General features: G+C 39.6%; 1 protein-coding gene and 1 long non-coding RNA gene across 2 annotated transcripts in view; one reads left to right on the plus strand and one right to left on the minus strand.

Annotated features, from left to right (window-relative positions):
• Window positions 1–5,877: 5,877 nt before the first annotated feature.
• On the minus strand, window positions 5,878–7,886 carry LOC148665501 (uncharacterized). Its single transcript, XR_015936565.1, has 3 exons — window positions 7,776–7,886; window positions 7,272–7,387; window positions 5,878–6,186 (listed from the first exon to the last, which is right to left on the minus strand). It is a non-coding gene; the product is annotated as an uncharacterized LOC148665501 (long non-coding RNA).
• A 2,366-nt stretch (window positions 7,887–10,252) lies between these two features.
• LOC148665502 (uncharacterized) overlaps window positions 10,253–17,011 on the plus strand; it is a 35,636-nt gene continuing 28,877 nt past the window's right edge. The window contains exon 1 of the mRNA XM_088631622.1: window positions 10,253–11,014. Coding sequence (XP_088487748.1) covers window positions 10,627–11,014 — 388 coding nt within the window. The 5' untranslated portion in view covers window positions 10,253–10,626. The remainder of the gene's footprint in view (window positions 11,015–17,011) is intronic.

Here is a 17,011-nt window from a genome sequence, read left to right on the forward strand (position 1 = left end):
AATAGTCCTCTAAATTTATCCGTATAATAGAACTCCAACCATTTATGTATAATGAACGTCTAAACATAGACGTCTAATTGACGTATAACTTTAGATGTATATTAGAATTTCATTCTAGACGAATTGCAGACCACATTTAGACGTCTAAGGTATGCGTTTAATAGAAGTATATTATACGTCTTTTGCCCACTGGGAAAAGAGGGAGTATTATTAAAACATTTGACTTATGAATATGTAATTTACCCAAGATGACTAATAAATTAATTACTGTAGAAATAAATGTTCTTTTTTCGAATTTCCTCTTACATAGTACAACAAAATATCAAAATCCTTAATATAAACTCCTAGTATTCTATATTTCCAGAGAATTCCCATGACGTGAATTGAATGTGCTCTGTCTGGCGATCTCTGTCACTAAGGTTGGCGCAAGAGGTAGCCAGTTTAAGAAGCACTTAGTAATTAACGAGTGGGTCGGGGAGCACGTAGATTACGAAGGATTTAACGTTCTACTTTAGTTCCGATAGGTTTTGGGAAACACTCGTAAATTAACGATCTATCTTAAGAGCGAGTTAACAATGTTCTTAGCGCTACGATGCTTTCGGGAAACTCACCGCAGAGCAAAAAAAAATACTGCCGACTGGCAAGAAAAAAGCCAGCGATTTTTCTTTATTAACCAAAAGTTTACAAATGGAGAAAAGGGACGCACGTCAGTTTCTGGCCGCTGTTTATTGAAAGGTTAGTGGTTCGCGCCCACCCAGGGACACACTTCTCATTATTCTGATGTAAACCTCATCTCTACTTAATTGGATTTCTTAGCAAAACCTTAACCCACTTGATATTTGCAAGAAATGCAGTTGTTTTGTGCGTGTCCAACAACAAGTAAGCAATTGAGTAAGTAAGTCAATATCACTGGGAATGGCCAATAATGGCCAGCATTCAAGGAAATCGTATACAGCCATGGACTTTGATCTTCGAATGGCTGGCAGGAGAATTATTTTATACTCTCGTTGCACCCTTAGTTAAAATATTTAAAATTATAACAATTAAAAATTTGTTGGAGAACTTGACAAGCAAAAAAGACAGCTGGATGGCATGATTATGTTTGGACTGTGCGTTTGTATTTTAATACTTTTGTATATTTACCTTAATTTTTATATGATGACAGGACCTACATTTAGTGCTCAGTACTATTAATAAGTAAAATAAAATTTGCCTTTTTTTAATTGTGTATAAAATTCACTCCCATGGGCTCTGAAAGGGGGAAGATACTGTTGGGATCCTTTTAAATGAAGTGTCTTATCTTGTGGTGAAGCACAGTCATACCTGACCCATCTTTATCCAGACTTTATCGGCCAGCAACCATATCACCCTGCAACTCACAACTGGCAACCCACTGAAGCTAAGCAGGTGTGAGCCTGGTCAGTACCTGGAGGGGAGACCTCCTGGGAAAAACTAAGGTTGCTCCTGGAAGAGGTGTTAGTAGGGCCAGCATGGGGCGCTCATCCTGTGGTCCATGTGGGTCCTAATGCCCCAGTATAGTGACGGGGACACTATACTGTAAACAGGCACCGTCCTTTGGATGAGAAGTAAAACAGAGGTCCTGACTCTCTGTGGTCATTAAAAACCCCAGGGTGTTTCTCGAAAAGAGTATGGGTGTAACCCTGGTGTCCTGGCCAAATTTCCCATTGGCCCTTACCAATCATGGCCTCCTAATAATCCCCATCTATGAATTGGCTACATTACTCTGCTCTCCCCACTGATAGCTGATGTAGGGTGAGTGTTCTGGCACACCATGGCTGCTGTCGCATCATCCAGGTGGATGCTGCACATTGGTGGTGGTGGAGGGGAGTCCCCATTACCTGTAAAGCACTTTGAGTGGAAACCAGAAACTCCACTCAATAAGTGTAAGCAATTATTATTATTATTAATAATTATATTATTATATATTAATAATAATCCACTCCCAGTAGAATGAGAGAGAAATACAGCACGATATGGCGAGTCAAGGGGGGGTCAAGATTCCCCCAATTAATCTTTCCTCACATTATTAATTTCTTCACTGACATTTTGACCGTTTCACAGTCAGACCTTTCTTCATATTTAAGAACTTTTTTAAATATTTAAGAAAAAAATGAACATTTTTTATACAATAATTAAAAAAATGTTCAATGCCTTCATTGCATAAAGTTTCACACACAGCACGCCAGCACAACCAACATTAAAAAGGAGGGCACACTACGATTTGCATTGACTCAAAAGTGATCTTGGCAGACGTCGTTCCCTGCATAACGCAAAAGGTGGCAAAGCACATATGGGTTGAGAGGACACAATAAAGTTTTTGTTTTCTGCCTTGATGTCAAGCTGACAAAGTATCTTTAAACACGTTGCTTAGCTTCTCGAAAAACTGTCAAAAAGAAATTCAACCCCTTGCGTTTCAAGTCAGTAGAAAGGGGGTCTTGACAGACCTGGCAGCAGTGGGATTTAAACCCATGCCCCCAGAGAGACTAGAGCTTAAATCCAGCGCCTTAGACCGCTCGGCCACACTACCCACTGCCCTCTCTCTTTGCCTCATTACTTGTTCGGAGAAAGCCGAGTGGCTTTCGCTCTTGTCGTCTGACTTAGTGGTGTTATGACTGTGGAACCGACTGCACCTGCTTTTTCTGAGATGCTTCCCCTCTCAATGGCGAGATCTCGACTCCTTTAACACCTCTGGATATAGTTCTTCTATGGAACAGGCTTCACACCTCTGTGTACAGCACCCTTGATGTCATTTTATTTTTACAGCAGCCACATCCAGAAAGTTGTTTTTTTTTTACTTTTTATTTGAACAACAAAAATACATACAATACAAACAAGAGCACATATAACGTATCAATAATATCGTCAGGGGCACATGCTATAATACAACTACACTTTATGAAAAATGATTACACAAGGTAAATAAAGATTGCACAGCTTGTTCTTACATTTCGAGAGAGATGGTAAATACCCCTTTACGTCTATTTCAAGCTGATGACGGATAAGATGACAGAACAATGACAAAGGAGCAATGTTCTCGGATGTTGCACAATCAAATCCTAACATCCTGAAAGTATTACAGCACGTTTGTGTCAGACTATCTGTAGCTGCAGGACAACTGACACAACTGGACAAACACAATCTGTGGTGTTTAGCGTGACATAGTCTTGCAGGCATTGCAAGTCTTGCTGTCTCACTGCAATACAATACCACTGCGGTTCGTGACTCTCAAGGAAACAGTCCATCTGAACGTCTAGGAGCAGTATTGAACGATATCATGATTCCTTCACGATATGTGGAATCAACACAAATGCTGGAGAAAGCTTAAAATATCAGTGGCATTCTCTTATGGTGTTCTGAGGGGCTCTGCAACGTGCGCGTTGGTGGTGTAGTGGCGAGCATCGCTGCCTTCCAAGCAGTTGACCCGGGTTTGGTTCAAGCCCAATGCATCGACAGCTGTTTTCAAACGTTGTTGAAAACTGTTAGGAACCTAGTACTCCAACTTGTTACCTATACATTTTTGAAAGCACTAAAGCACAGCCAATCTGAATTCAGGAGAATCATACTGGTAATTCTGAGCAATATTTGCATCCACGCAATCTGATACAGACGCTGAAAGCTTGAACAACTATCGATATTTTGCTGGCTTTTGCCCAGCAGTAAAACTATGATTAAGAATCCTCATCACATGTTGAAAATGGACAATTGTTAGTCACAGAAATCAATGATTTGGTGATTTTTACACTTTTTAAAAGATGGCTATATACACACACACAAAACAATGTTTCTTCCCGAGCCGAAGCCAGTGCACCCTTCCAAACCATTTGATAAAGATAATCAAAGATAGATTTTATCAGTTTCGTGCAGTTGATACTTTGGACTTTTTGAACGATATTGAAAATGGTAAAAAGCAGTTTTCTAAAGATCTCGGGAAGTATTGCCAGAGCACTCAGTAGCAATGTTGATGGAGTGGAAATGTATGATGAATTGACAGCTTTATCTGAGCTTAAAATGTTCTAAAACAGGTCCTATAAAAGCATTAGATTTCATAGGAAGAAATCTGTTTGTTTTTTTTACCGCAAACATTGTGCTCACATTACGCATTATGTGAACATTACCAGTTTCAGAAGCTTCTGGTGAGTGTGTTTTTTTCTGAAACATAAAAAAATAAAATTCACCATGTCCCAAAATCGTTCATCAGGAGTAGTAGTAATATCAATTCAAAGTTGTACCGAGAAAAAATAGTTTTACTGAAAAAACGCTGTAACAATGTAACAATTAATTCACATGATATCTTCTTTAAATTTTGGAGAACTTAGCCTGCGTACCGGAAAACCCCAGGATATGTGTATATAAATAGTTTATCCCAAAATGTGTAATCTTCTGAAATAAACGAGTAAGAAATTGATTTATTTCAAAATGCAATCTTCCTAATTTTCGTTTGGTTGTTTTGAAGCAAAAAAAAAATGCAAAGCACAGGCCTGGGTAAATAGCATCACAAAATTCTTAGAGGGGCCAGACAAGAAATTGTTTGGTGGGAGCGGCAGAAAACCTAGAGCAGGCACTGGGTGGCAGACTCAAGATAATCATCTTTCCCAGTACTAGAGAGTCATATTTCAAGCGTATCTTTACTACAATTGTATCTGATGGATCAACATTTTCCCTGGGAGATGTGAAGCCATCAACCTGTACTGAGCTTCACATTGAACTCGTTGAGCATGAGAAGTGCCAGATAAAAGCCCTTTCTCATCTCTTCTCTTAGTGTCCGGGCTGCTATTGCATGTAAAGGAGGAGACTTGATAATGAAATGTGTAATCACCATACAGAGAGTCTTCAGGAAGGTGTGCGTTCCCATCAAACTTGTCCAGAGGGATCAGTGGCGGCGAGACAGCTGCTGCTGCGGGGACAGGGAGCAGGGCAGGAGCCGGGACAGGAGTTGATACAGGGGTGGGAGCTGAAAGCTGAGAGACGTGATCCGTAAGGAGCTGGAGGGAGTCATGGAGTTGGGACATAGTTTGAGAGTGCTGGTTAAGCAGGGAGGAAATAGGGTGTAGGTCAACGGGCTCCAATATCTGCACCTGGTATTCTGTCACAGATGACCCGCTATACAAACAGGAAGATGAACCCTATGCAGTACCTTAGGGGGTCTAGAGATGAGGGAGAAGATTCAGAGGTTTTGAGGACAAGGCAAGAGGTGAGGTCCGAGTCAAGTTCCGAGGTTCGTAACAAAAGGTCAACGAGCAGGCTTCCAATCCAAAAAGGGACAAGAGACATGGTCGAAGGAAAGTTCCGAGGTTCGTTACGAGGAGAGAGTTGAATCCAAAAACAAAGGTGAGGTAGGAGCTCCAAAGAACAACCAATACCAGGCAAAGAACAGAGGCTTCTGGAGGGTTTAAGTATTGTGCGAGGGAGAAGGTGCGCTGATTGATGGAGTGTCGTGGTTGGCTGATTGGCAGGATCAGTATCGTTTAGCAGAAGTGCCTGGGGCTGGAGTGTGATTAGTGCAAATGCACTTCTGTGTGAGAATGTGGTGGGATGAAGGCTTGACAGTGATTTTGTTCAGATTATCTACAAGGAGTACAATGACTAGAATGCTTTGACATTTTTTCGGTTTATAAAAAACACTAAAGAACATGCCAAGTGATGAACATTTCCTTTATGTTGGTTTCCTTATTGTATCTCTGCTCTATTTTATGATTTTCCTTAGTGACAGGCCATTTCTTTCCAATATATTTACTGGTGCAGGTATAAATTGCATATGAAACAATATTTTCATAAAGAACAACATGTCACCAACAAAATCACAGTGAAACTAGTATTGGGAAAAGTTTCATAATATTTATTTTAATTAGAATACAAGTAAATCTTATCTTTCCCATTGGAATTTCTTGCCAGCATGGAGCTTGAATTCACAATCCTGAGATTAAGAGTTTCATATCAGTTGCTTCACTGAAAACTGAAATCTGTTATTCATATTACATACTGCAGGTCCTGTCCTTTACGTCATTGAAGAGGTCGGTCTGGTCTCCAGGTTACCAACAATGTTCAGGCATCGCTTATGTGGGGGAGCACATCAATTTGATGATTGTTTGCAGTACAAGCATGGTTCCCCCCCCCCCTTCACTCAAATAACATAGATGGAGGGAGTTCTCGTCTTTGGCTGGTGTTCTAGTAAAGGAACAACAATTACAAGGAACAAGTATTAAACAGTTTCAAATGGGAACACATAGCAGACACTGAACACAACTTGGATGGGATTCTAACCTATGCGTGCAGATGTAGTGCCCCTGAAGATGGAAATGATTAAGTAATCAGTCACTTAACTCGTCATTTCCTCATCAGTGGCTTTTAGTGTGAATCTATATAGGATAAACAGTTTACAGTAATACAATATAAACAAAGAAAATAAGCTGAAAGTTACAAAAGGCTTCTTAATATTTTTAATTATATATTAAGAAAATATTCTGCATTATGTCTTATTCAGTCTTCTCCTTAGTGTATTACACAGTTCCGTAAAAAAATCAGAAACACTAAAACACAATCAAATCTGCGATATCTCAAGACTATATTAGTATTTAAAAATGTAACGTTCACTAGCAATATAAATGCAATAGCACTTTGGATATTAATATAAAAATATTAATATATATAGAAAACCAGGAACACTGAAATAAACTGAGGCTATTACCGAACATGAACTAAATTGCTTATCACTAAAACATTCACATTTCATTTAACATGCCAAATACATGGCCTTTATGCTAACCATGAGGATTCGTGCTACTAACTTTGTTCTAATAACTTGATATAACTTAACAAATACACTCAAATCTGACCGGAAAATACTTTTGTCATAATAACAAATCATTGATGACTTTCTGCAAATAACAATTGTGTTTTATACACTTTTTACCTGAAGAGGGAAATTATTAAATAATCAGTCACTCAACTCGTTGTTTCCTCTTCAGTGGCTTTTAGTGTGAATGAGGAAAGGCAACAGGAGCTCCCTCTCACTGTGCTTCACAGACATAAGTAGTACATTATCAATTAAAACTGTCGACTCTACGGGTAGATAACGGATAAAAAGATTGAACAAAATAACATCCCAGTGAAAACTACACAAAATAACAGTGTCCATTACAACCCATTACACAGAGCACAATGGATTAGCAATCATCACCTTTACCACTCAGCCACCTTGTCAGGGCACTGCCACTGGACCAATCATGAGGTGGCACACTCAAGATGATCACCTTTTCCCTGTACTTGAGGGTTACTTTGCTCTTCCACCTGCAATTTCAACATCTTCCTTGGGAGATGTCAGACTTCTGGCCTGTGCTGTGCTTCAGTGGCAGCTGTAGTGGACAACCTGTTGTAAATAGAAAGCACATTGAGGTTCTTGGACATGAATACTGCCAGATGATGGTTAAAGCTTTTCTCAATAAACATTTGAAATCCTGCGGTGCCTTTCTTCCTGTTTTGTCTTACAGAACTTTTTCAAGAAATGCATACAACTTGTGAAAGTTGAAATCTTACTTATTAGCGCAGAAAGAATTCTGCCCGATGACTAGAAAATCCCAGCAATTTTTTTAAACCAAAAAGCCGCGAATGGAGATGTAGAACAAATATCCACTTAAGACGATTTTGTCGAGCAGAAGAGGAGTTTATTGAGTAGATAACCAAGAAGAAGTACTCTCCTTACAGTCAGGAGAGTAGTTCTGACAAGAAGAGTTACAGCTGACGTTTTATACACTTACTTGATGATGGTGAACAGTTTAAGTCTCAAAAAGGAAAACTTCAGTTGTATTTGATTTCTACTTGTTAAGCACACTCCACGGTGACTGATGACTGAACTGGTACAGCACCTGGAAATACAGGTACAATGGTGGTTAATGTAGGGAAAACCGGCTCAGGGACACCAAATATGTAATCATAGTGGCTCTCTGAAGGCACCAGTTCTGTAGGGTTTGGGCATTTACTGAGACAATTATTAATTGTAGCAGTAAATCACAAAGTTGATTCTTTTGATAGCTTTAGAATCCAACCATGCGACATAACTCAAGCAACGCGCACACACAGGTACTAATACACGAGGATACATTTATTAATACATAGAATATGCATGTAAACCTAACAGATCTTATCGAGAGGGTTATCAGAATACAAAAGGTATATTCGGTCAGATACAAAGTGTTACACATATCAAGAGGACATACGTTCAGTATATCATTCATTAAGACCGTTTCGTAAAGTGAACTTGGTTACAACTTCTACATTAGATACTCAAAACAAGTACATAACTCTTAGGAATTAAATTGATATCAACTGGTTTGGATAACAATTGAATTCTCGAGCTGTAATGCATTGAAGTTGAATACTCATCCAATCTCTGGGGATTCAGATCTCCTGCGGGCACAAAGAAACAGTTGCAGGCTGTTGCTGTCCAATCCGCGCTCTCTGGCTCCGTGCCAGGCTGTGCTGTGCGGCTTGCGACGGTGCGCTGCTGATGCTCACTGACCGGCTAGTTAGTGTTGGCTTTAACTAGCAAAGTTTGTGCACAGGAGAAAAGATGACTGTGGGTCCCAGCAAGTCAGGAAGAGGACCGGTTCGTTCCTGATGAAGAACTAGTTCTGAATAGTGATTCAGCTGTCCACAGTTCCGACCTGTTCACGAGGCCTGCTGCTGGTTACTCTCTGGCAACCCCCACTCTAGACTCTTAGAACAAAGGAAAGTTCTGGCACTCGGACACACTGGCCGTTCCGTGGTTGTCCGGGCTGAGTCTCAGGATGGTCAGGAGGCGCGCTGCGAGAATGTCCTGCCCTTGGGAGCCTTCTGCTCCTAGGCCGTCCTGCCCTGGAATTATCCTTTGAATTCCCTTTAGAACAGTCCACAGAATCCTCTCCAGAATCTTACTGAATCTTGTTGAATCTGAATCTGAATCTCCCAGGCTCTCTGTGTTGCCTGTTTTTACCTGGAGGAACTTCAGCTCATTGATTGGCTGAAAGTTCCATGGGCATCAGAGTCCCACGTGGGTTACTCGGTCCTACCAGTCCCTGATTGGTTGATCAAGGTGAGATATGAGTCACTTAGTCCTGACACTTAGTAATGTAGTCCAGATGTCCAACTGGCACTCCCTAGACAGATAGGCGCCAATGGATGACCATTGATCATGATAGCCAGGCTTAGCTAAGTGCATCCCCCTTTGGGAGCTGTCTTTTATCAAACCTTAAATCAGCCTGCATGGTTTATCTGTGGCTGCACCACAGAGATGAACAGAGAAATGAGGCCTCAGAAACACTTAATTCTGCCTTATTAATAAGCCTCACCACTACATTAAGCTTCTACACTAGAACAATTCTTAGAATTATTACAATAGGCATATTTTGTTTCTGCAGGCTCCTAGCCTCACAAACATTGGTTAATGCTGGAGATTGTGCTCTGCTGAACATTGTACACAGAGAAAGAATTTAACCTTTAAACTCAAACAGCACCCCTGTTGTCATGGTGAGGTGACTGGTAAAATTTCCTGACCCTGGGTGTTTAGCTGCTCTTTGAGTTGTTATTTATGTTGTAGATCTGCTATGCTTTATGCTGTTCTGTATAAACGGGTGGACAATATGGGGCCAATGAACCTGTTGGACAGACTGAAAATGAAAACACTATTTATACCCTTTGAGGAAAAATAAGAGAGCTGTATGAATAAAATGAAAGGAAGGAAAAATGTATGAATTAGATATGATGGATTTGGGACAGGAGGGGAGGGGGTTGTGGAGGGGCAAAAGAAGACTAAAAAAATAAATCTGTTAAAATATTGTCTGCATTCCATTCTTTCAGTTTTAAGACGATGGTATGGCCCTTACTTACTTGACTTATTCAGTGTTCCTTCTGAACCGGTAAAATTTCTCCACAGCCTCTACCATCGGCTCAGTCACGGCGCTAGTTTCAGTGGCTTATCTGATCCTGAAAAGCACACAGTAGCATTTCTTGAAGAGATTTTAGTTGATAATATTTTATAATCACAAAACTGAGCAGAGCAGGTGATGAGTGATGTGTGCTTCGATTTAAAAATAGCTTTACATGAAATATTGCACTGATAATAATATATATTGTAACGCTTACGGCCGCGGGCTCGACCAGATGCGGCAAGGGGGCCCGTCTGAGCCCCCGTTGCGTTACAATATTATAGTGTTCTGCAAGAAAAACGTGGAAATAAATTTTCAGTTTCACAATTCACACTAACTGCGTAACTCGCAAGCGATTCACTCCTCCTGATTAGGTGTCGCTACCAGCTGCAGTCAGGTTTATATCGGCTGCAGAAATACATCGTTCTCAACACCGTTCCTCGGTTGTTTTGATGCTGTGACAGCGCTAACGAATGACGTCATCATGCCGCGCGGCTAAGCAGATATTTCACTCACGTGGCGGTTGCTTTAGCTAAATCGTTAAGTAAAGTTTTTTTTTTACTACGCTACGATTTGTCGGCTGTGTTTATGCTTTAACAGATTACAGGCCTGAATACAGGATCTACGAAAAATAAAAATAAAGAAAAAAGTTTTTGCGTTTAAACGCCGCAATTTAGCCGTTGTTTCCGACCGACTATGAAGAAAGATGGCAGAGTGTTTGTTGAATCTGCAAACTGAGCTTCACTCTTTCATGCAGGTTTTGTTCAAATCGATCGTGTATGAAGTTTCGGAAGTTTTCAGAAACAGGGTATCAGACACCGAGGACGAGTTTCAAGACAAACTCCGCAGCGTTTCCCAGATCCTGGTGAGACGGGCCGTGTTTAAAATCACACAGTGTGTGGAGGACTGTGTCGGGAGTGAAATGGCGGAGCTGAAGAAGGAAAACGAGAGCCTGAAGTGGAGATTGCAACTTTGGGAGAAGAAGTCGGGAGAAGCAGGAGATCAAGGACTGACGGATCATGTTGGACACACGCTTCTCTGTGAAGTCGCTGCAGAAATAAAAGAAGAAATGGACACGAAACCGGAGCTGTCAGGTCAGTGTGGTGACTTGTATGAAGTCAGTGTGTGTTTAAAAACCGGTGTCACTAGTGAGAATATAGTGGAGATACAGAGTGAAGTGGGAAAGACTTGTGTGATGTAGCAACGGGATTCTTTACTGGAAACTGACTTGTTGTTCTCCGAATATGGTGCCAAAAACAACTCGTTCAGATTCAGCATCTGTTTCTCTAAATCAGTGTGTAATCCGACGTCATTAGGAAATATATAATATTGTATTTATATTATAATTATTGTGTTATATTTGTTTAGATTTTATATTTATATGAATAGGTTTAAACATTCCAGTCCACCAGGGTCTATCTATTAAGTCAGTCAGTGCAGTGTTAATGTACTGGAGTATCCAATCAGTGTGTCTGTATTAGCCCCCTTTCTGTTAGTACTTTGTTCATGTACTGTAGTGTCCAGTTATTGTGTATGTATTAACCCCTCATTCTCAGTACAGTACTGAATTGTTGTTGTCCAGTTATGGTGCTGAAAATATCTGTAATTGCAGAGCTGAGAACACATCATTTAGACTGACTCCATATCATTCAATGACTCAGATAAAAAATGATGAGCTACTGTATTTACATAATTGTTGTGGGAAAACTTTGGTATCTTGCTTGTTTAGTTTTTTATCTTTGGAATATCCTCCTTACTTTTAATATAATTTTGTCCATACGTTTTTCCAGTGATTTAGGTTTTACAAAAGCAAATAAAATCTGGAAATAAATGGAAAATTGTAAACAGGATAAAAGTGGTCGATCAGTCAACATATATTTCCAGTTTTAGGATTTCTAGCGGTCAGGGGTTTGAGGCGCAGGATCAAGTGAATATTGGATTGTCTCTCCGTGAGCTGCAGCATATTGGGGTGTTGGAAGTGTGTAGACTGTGTGCTGTATGAGGAGTGTCGTTGATTTGGAAGGAATTGAAAGGACAAACTGTTCCCAGGTTTTTTCTCTTGGTGTGTTTGTGCTGCACTGTCTGGCCAGTGTTGTCTGCTCTTACTGTTGAGTTGAGTACCAGCACTGCAATGTGCACTGTTTTCTTCCTGACCTCTTTGGATTAAGCAAAGAGCAGAATGTGTATGAGTCTTCTAGAGAGAGTCATTTCCTCTCAGTTGAATTCACTGCTCTATCCAGTACAGGGTCACGGTAGAGCCTGACTCTATTCCAGCATACAAGTGGCACAGTGTGGGATACACTGAGGACAGGATACCAGTTCATCACAGAATATTGTTGACACCAATTGTTACAAATAGGGGGTTTTAAAATTAGAGGAACAGCCTGAAATGGCCCAGAGGGTAAATCAACAATTATGTGACTATATCCCCCTTATATAGCAATAATTAGATTGACAAGCACTTCAGTTCTTTGTGCTCTTACTCAGAAAAGAGACATAAGTAAGACACACTAGGCTAACAGATTTTTATTAACAATGACAAAACACACACTAAACTACACACACAGTAAACATACAACATGCACGTTATGCAGTTTATAAATAAGGTGACCAAGAGGCCCACCTCCTTTTTACCCAGAAAAACCTGTTTCTATGTATTCAACTCTTAAATAGCTCCTACAAAGACCAAAAGAAGAGATCTACTCCCTTCTAAACTAAAAACTGTCACGATTGAAGTCCCTCGCCCTTAAGGGCACTCCGGCTCTTTCACTTCTGACCTGATTTTGTGCACCTGCCCCTTGTTCTAGCCTCCTTCCAGCCCCCCTTAAAAGCCAGACACTGACGTTAATCCAGGCTCTGCTCTGGTTTCCGCACCAGGCAAGTCCGGGACCTGGAAGTGCCTGGTCCCGTTAAGGTTTTATTTTCTGTTCCCGTTTCCCCTGCTGGTTCCGACCCGGTTCCTGTTTTTAATCTCCTGTTTTGGATGGATCACCTGGCCATGGACTTTTGTTCTGTTTTTGGATTCTCCTTTGGACTTCTTCCTGGATTGTTTGCCTCGGCCACACCTCCCCCGAACACCAGCGCACCAAGGACATGCCCCCTGTTTTCATCCCCGTATCCTGCATGACTTTTCCCCCCATGTTTTCTTCACTTTTCCCTGGATCGTGTCTTCCGCATAGGGTCTGAAAGAACTGTTTCATTACAAAAACAATGTTACCTGCAGTTAAATCTCTCTCCCCCTCTTAAATTACTGGCAATTTATCTGCTTATTCTCAAATCCACCCACTAATCAGGAGGTGTTTTTAACCAAGGCATTCTTTACATTGGTAATCAGAGATCTCTAAAAAATACAGAATAACAGGCTACCTTAACAAGGTTCAAATACTTAGCTTCAGTCTGGTCTTTCCAGGTGATCTGGAACAAGGAGCTCTCACCTTCATGTTCTCTTGTCTCCTCTGTTCTTATCTCTGTCCCTTTCTTTTATACTGTCTTCCTGGACTATTGATTTACACTTAATCATTTACCCAGAATTGAATTAACTAATGTAAACCAAGGTAAACTTTACAATTGCTTTGATCACTGAGTCTGGGGCTTCCACATCTCAGTGAGCATACCCTTTGCTGTGAAGCTTGAAATGTTACACGTTGTGTTTAGATTAATCTCAATGTTATTTGATCAAATTTGGTATTTGTGGTTATTTTAGAATCTATGCACTCCACTTTCCAAAGAATCAGGTTCAGATCATTTGTGTGTTTGGATCTTTGCTTTTGTTGGGGGTCTTAAATTTTTTTGTCATACCTGGACTGGGTCCAACCTGCGTCCTGCGGTTGCTAGGGGCAACGCGAGCATTCTCACATTCTCACCCTGCCATTCAAACACTTTTCTCTCAGACTGTCTGTTTTTCAATCAGGATCTCAGTCTAGATCTCAATCAGTTTAATCAGACTCCTTATTTCCCCTTCCTAACCCTCACTGTACCTGTTTAATTTTGCTGCCTCCTCCCACTGTGTAGTTTTTTTCCCACTGTAAAGAGCTTTGAGAAGCCCTTTTTAAAAGTGCTATATAAAATAGTTTTGTATTTTGTATTTATTATTATGATTAAAACCACTGTTGTTGTTATTGAGTGTCTTGCACTTGTGTTGGCATTCTCTTCCCTTTCTGCGAGTAAATTCAAAACAATCCTTTTCTCCTCTCATCATGTCAAGTAATGACTCGGTGGAAAATCATCCCCAGTCTCATTTTCTCCCACTGGTTATCTCTGTGCCTTTTTACCTTTTTTCTCCTCTTTGGTGAATCACCAGCTCACCTCTTTCTGTTTCAGCTGGGAGCCTCTCTGTAATTAAACAGTTCTGTATCAGACTGTCTCCCTCTGAATTCACTTTCTAAGCCATTCACAGCTTCTATAGTTCAACCTTAAACATCACACTGAGGACTGTGCTTGGGCTTCAACCAATCACCATGCTGTTTTCACATTTAAACCTTGACGTGGTTATTAAAAGACTTTGCTGGTCGATTGCTGATTTGCTGATTGTTGCCATTAATAGAGGTATATGATACCAACAAATTTAATGTGTGTTTAGAAAAATTGTTAATTCTGAGTGTTGTTTTTCTGTGTACTTGTTTGCAGTGTTAATTTAGTCTCCAGTTTTTGAATTAGTCATAGTCTTAGTCAAGTCAGTGAAAGTTTGTTAGTCATAGCTACCTTCTAGTCATCCATTTTTAATTTAGTCCAGTCAACTAAATGTTCACTATAATTGGTCTTAATTAATTAACTTAATTAAAGTGATTAAGACAAAATAGTTTAATCACATTTTAAGTTTACATTTTATTATACAAATAAATTAAAATAAAGGTATAATAAATACTAAATTGTAATAAATAATAAAATATGTACCTAAGAAAATATTTAACTTATTTTGATTTTGACGAAAAGCACAAGTTTTTGTTGCACAGTCTAAAGAGTTTTGATCCCCAGAAATATCAATGCAATAAGTAATTTATTTTTGATAATCTTATAGAGGGACATCGTATGAATCTTTCCTAATAAGAACATGTATTTTGGCACTGTTAATAATTCTGTACTTTTCTATAAGTTTTGTGTTGAAATTGTTTTCGAAGGAAGTGTTTTCAAAATTTCAAAGCAACATTATTTTCAGTTTATTCAGTAAAGGCTTCCACCAATACTGAATTTGTAATCACTTTAGGGTAATTACTGCATGAATTACTTAAAATATTACCACAAAACAGTAAAAGTAATATACACATTCTTTATTGCACTGATATTATTAATAAATAGTTCTTTTGATGCCATAATAATTTAGTTGAAAAACTGACATAGTGTAAGTGTTAATCATGCTTTGCTAGTATTATGTTAAGTATAAGTATTATGACAGGCCTGCGTTTCAGTTTATCACAGTGCTTTTTAAAAGGCTGAGCAAATTATTTTTTAAAATAAAAATAAGATATAATGATGTGTTCCTGCCTAACTTAAACAATGCATGACTTTAAAAGCTATAAAAATTCGGTTTAGTTAAAAAACACTTTGTATGCGCCAGAAAATGGGCGATTTGTCTTCCTTATGATCAGCTTAGAAAATTTGTGTATGCTGTAGGTTTTTTTACTTTTTGATTAAATGTTTTAAATAATTGAATTTCATAAATGTAACACGCGTTTCTTACAGAAAAAATCACATTCTCTTCTCTTCCTGTGAATCAGATCATCAGGTCTTTTTTTCCCAATCAGAGGCTTGGAACATAGCATACCACTCTCTGAGAGAGGGAGGTAGTACTGAGAGAGAGAAGAGGTGCGGAGCTCAGCAATATAGAATGAGCGTTCTATAGCGCAAATTGTGAATTGCAAACATATTGTGAATGCATTTACAACTTAGTTTTTAAAATTAAACAGTATACATTTTCTTTGACTTTTAAGTCTCTAATCTTTAAGCACAGCTTTCTTCACCGTTTAGAATTTTTTGCAGAAGCTTATTGATCTTCCTTATGAATGAATGATTAATCAATGTTAACTGTTTATAAAAATCAAATGTATTAATTAAAGAATAGGATGACACAGTTGTTAGCATGGTTCTTGTATGCTTTTCAGTAGCATACAAGAACCAAACATTCAGTCTGTTAACTCCATCATCTTCCTCAGTCTATAACATCCATCCATCCGTCCTCCTTACTGCATTATCCCATGCGGGGTTGCAGGAAGAGCCGGAGCCTAGCAATGGCAAGCAATGAGCGCAAGGCAGGGTACACCCTGGATGGGCTGCCAGTCCATCACAGGGAAAGAGCAAGCCAATTATACATGGGGGCAGTTTTGAGGCCACAGTAAAGGCCAAGGGGGGAAACTGGGCCCGGACACTGGGGTAACTCCTTACTCTTCTCAAGAAATGCCTGGGGATCTTTAATGACCACTGAGAGTCAGGACCTAGTTTATTGTCTCATCCGAAAGACAGCGCCCACTACAGTATAGTGTTCCTACCATTATACTGGGACAGGACCCACACAGACTGCAGGGTGGGCACCCCCTGCTGGTCCCATTAACACTACTTCCTTTTAGGAAGTGTTCTTGTTATTCAGTGCGTTCTTCAACTTTCCCAAAATTATCTTTTTCCTACCTACATCTCTAGTTTTGCATTCTGCAATAGCTCAGCTTAAATACTTAAATCCTCAAAAACTGCTTGTATTAATTTGTTTAACAAATATATGTAAATACCGGCCATGTAGCACTCTGCATTGTGGAATATCACACTGATTCCCTTTCTTTTAAAGGGATCTAGAGAAACATTTTTTTTTTGTAGAATAAATGCACATGGGGTAACACACTGGGGTAATTAAATCCACACTGAGCAATCTCCAATGTGTTCAGAATTTGGCAGTCAGAATCCTGACCGGGTCTCTAGCAAGCAATCACATTGTGCCTGTCTTCAAATACTTGCACTGGCTTCCTATCATGTTTCAATTGTACTCATGGCAACAGCTGGGTTTGAACACCCGACCTCAGGGTTATGAGTCAGTCACTTAAGCTATCATGCCACCGAGGAAGTCATGTGACATGCACTGAATAGAATAGTATTAATAACGAATGACC

The sequence above is a fragment of the Lepisosteus platostomus genome, chromosome 5, assembly GCF_059453375.1.
Source record: "Lepisosteus platostomus isolate fLepPlt1 chromosome 5, fLepPlt1.hap1, whole genome shotgun sequence".
NCBI lineage: Eukaryota > Metazoa > Chordata > Actinopteri > Semionotiformes > Lepisosteidae > Lepisosteus > Lepisosteus platostomus.